Raw genomic sequence first — 904 nt, forward strand, 5'->3', positions numbered from 1 at the left:
GGGATGTGGGTGGGGTGAACCGAGCACATGGGGCTCACGGGGGACTGCAGCCTGGCCGCCCCTCACCAGGGTCTGCGAGCTCCGCGGGAGGGAACCGCTGCGTGGCCGCGGCTGAGGCGTGCACCGCGGACGCGCAGTGCCGGCAGCTTCGCACCGAGTACGTGGCGCGGTGCCTTGTCGGGGCCGCGCCCGGGGACTGTGTCCGCTCCCGCTGCCGCCGCGCCCTGCGCCGCTTCTTCGCCCGCGGACCTGCGGCGCTCACGCACCCGCTGCTCTTCTGCTCCTGTGCGGACCCGGCGTGCGCCGAGCGCCGGCGCCAGACCTTCGTGCCCGCCTGCGCCTTCGCGAGCCCTGGGCGCGCGCCGCCTTCCTGCCTGGCGCCCCTGGAGCGCTGCGAGCGCAGCCCGCTGTGCAGGTACGTGCGCGTCGGGCCGGGCGACTCACCGCCCTCCACACGCGCAGGCCCCGCCTCCTTGCCTTCCAGGCCGCGTGCGCGCCGGCGCCGGGCTCCGGGAACAGCTGCCCTCAGGACCGCGGCCGCCTCTGCCTGCACGCCTACGCCCGCCTCGTAGGTACGCCGGCCGGTCCCGCGGGCTCTCACCCGAGGCCTGCGCGGACGGCCCATCACCTGCCTCTGGTCCCTACAGGCACCGCTGTCACCCCTAACTACGTGGACAACGCCAGCGCACGGGTGGCGCCCTGGTGCGACTGTGGGGCCAGTGGAAACCGGCACGAAGAGTGCGAAGCCTTCCGGGGGCTCTTCATAAGGAACAGCTGCCTGGGTGAGGGGCCTGGGAGCTGTGAATGCATAGGACCCATCCCAAGGCTCCTGACCTGTGGGACTGCCCCCTTTAAATTTTATTTTTTCCGTGTGTGTGTGTGTGTGTGTGTGTGTGTGTGTGTG

General features: G+C 71.7%; 1 protein-coding gene across 1 annotated transcript; it reads left to right on the plus strand.

The window, feature by feature from the left end:
• Positions 1 to 5: 5 nt before the first annotated feature.
• Gfra4 (GDNF family receptor alpha 4) lies at positions 6 to 693 on the plus strand (the record flags this gene model as incomplete). The annotated part of the gene is made up of 3 exons (XM_029560332.1): positions 6 to 415; positions 485 to 572; positions 648 to 693. Coding segments are annotated over 2 exons (498 nt in total), but the record flags the coding sequence as incomplete, so codon positions are not given.
• Between the last annotated feature and the right edge of the window lie 211 nt (positions 694 to 904).

The sequence above is a fragment of the Nannospalax galili genome, unplaced genomic scaffold (genome assembly GCF_000622305.1).
Source record: "Nannospalax galili isolate Female #2095 unplaced genomic scaffold, S.galili_v1.0 C48376015, whole genome shotgun sequence".
NCBI classification, from domain to species: Eukaryota; Metazoa; Chordata; class Mammalia; order Rodentia; family Spalacidae; genus Nannospalax; species Nannospalax galili.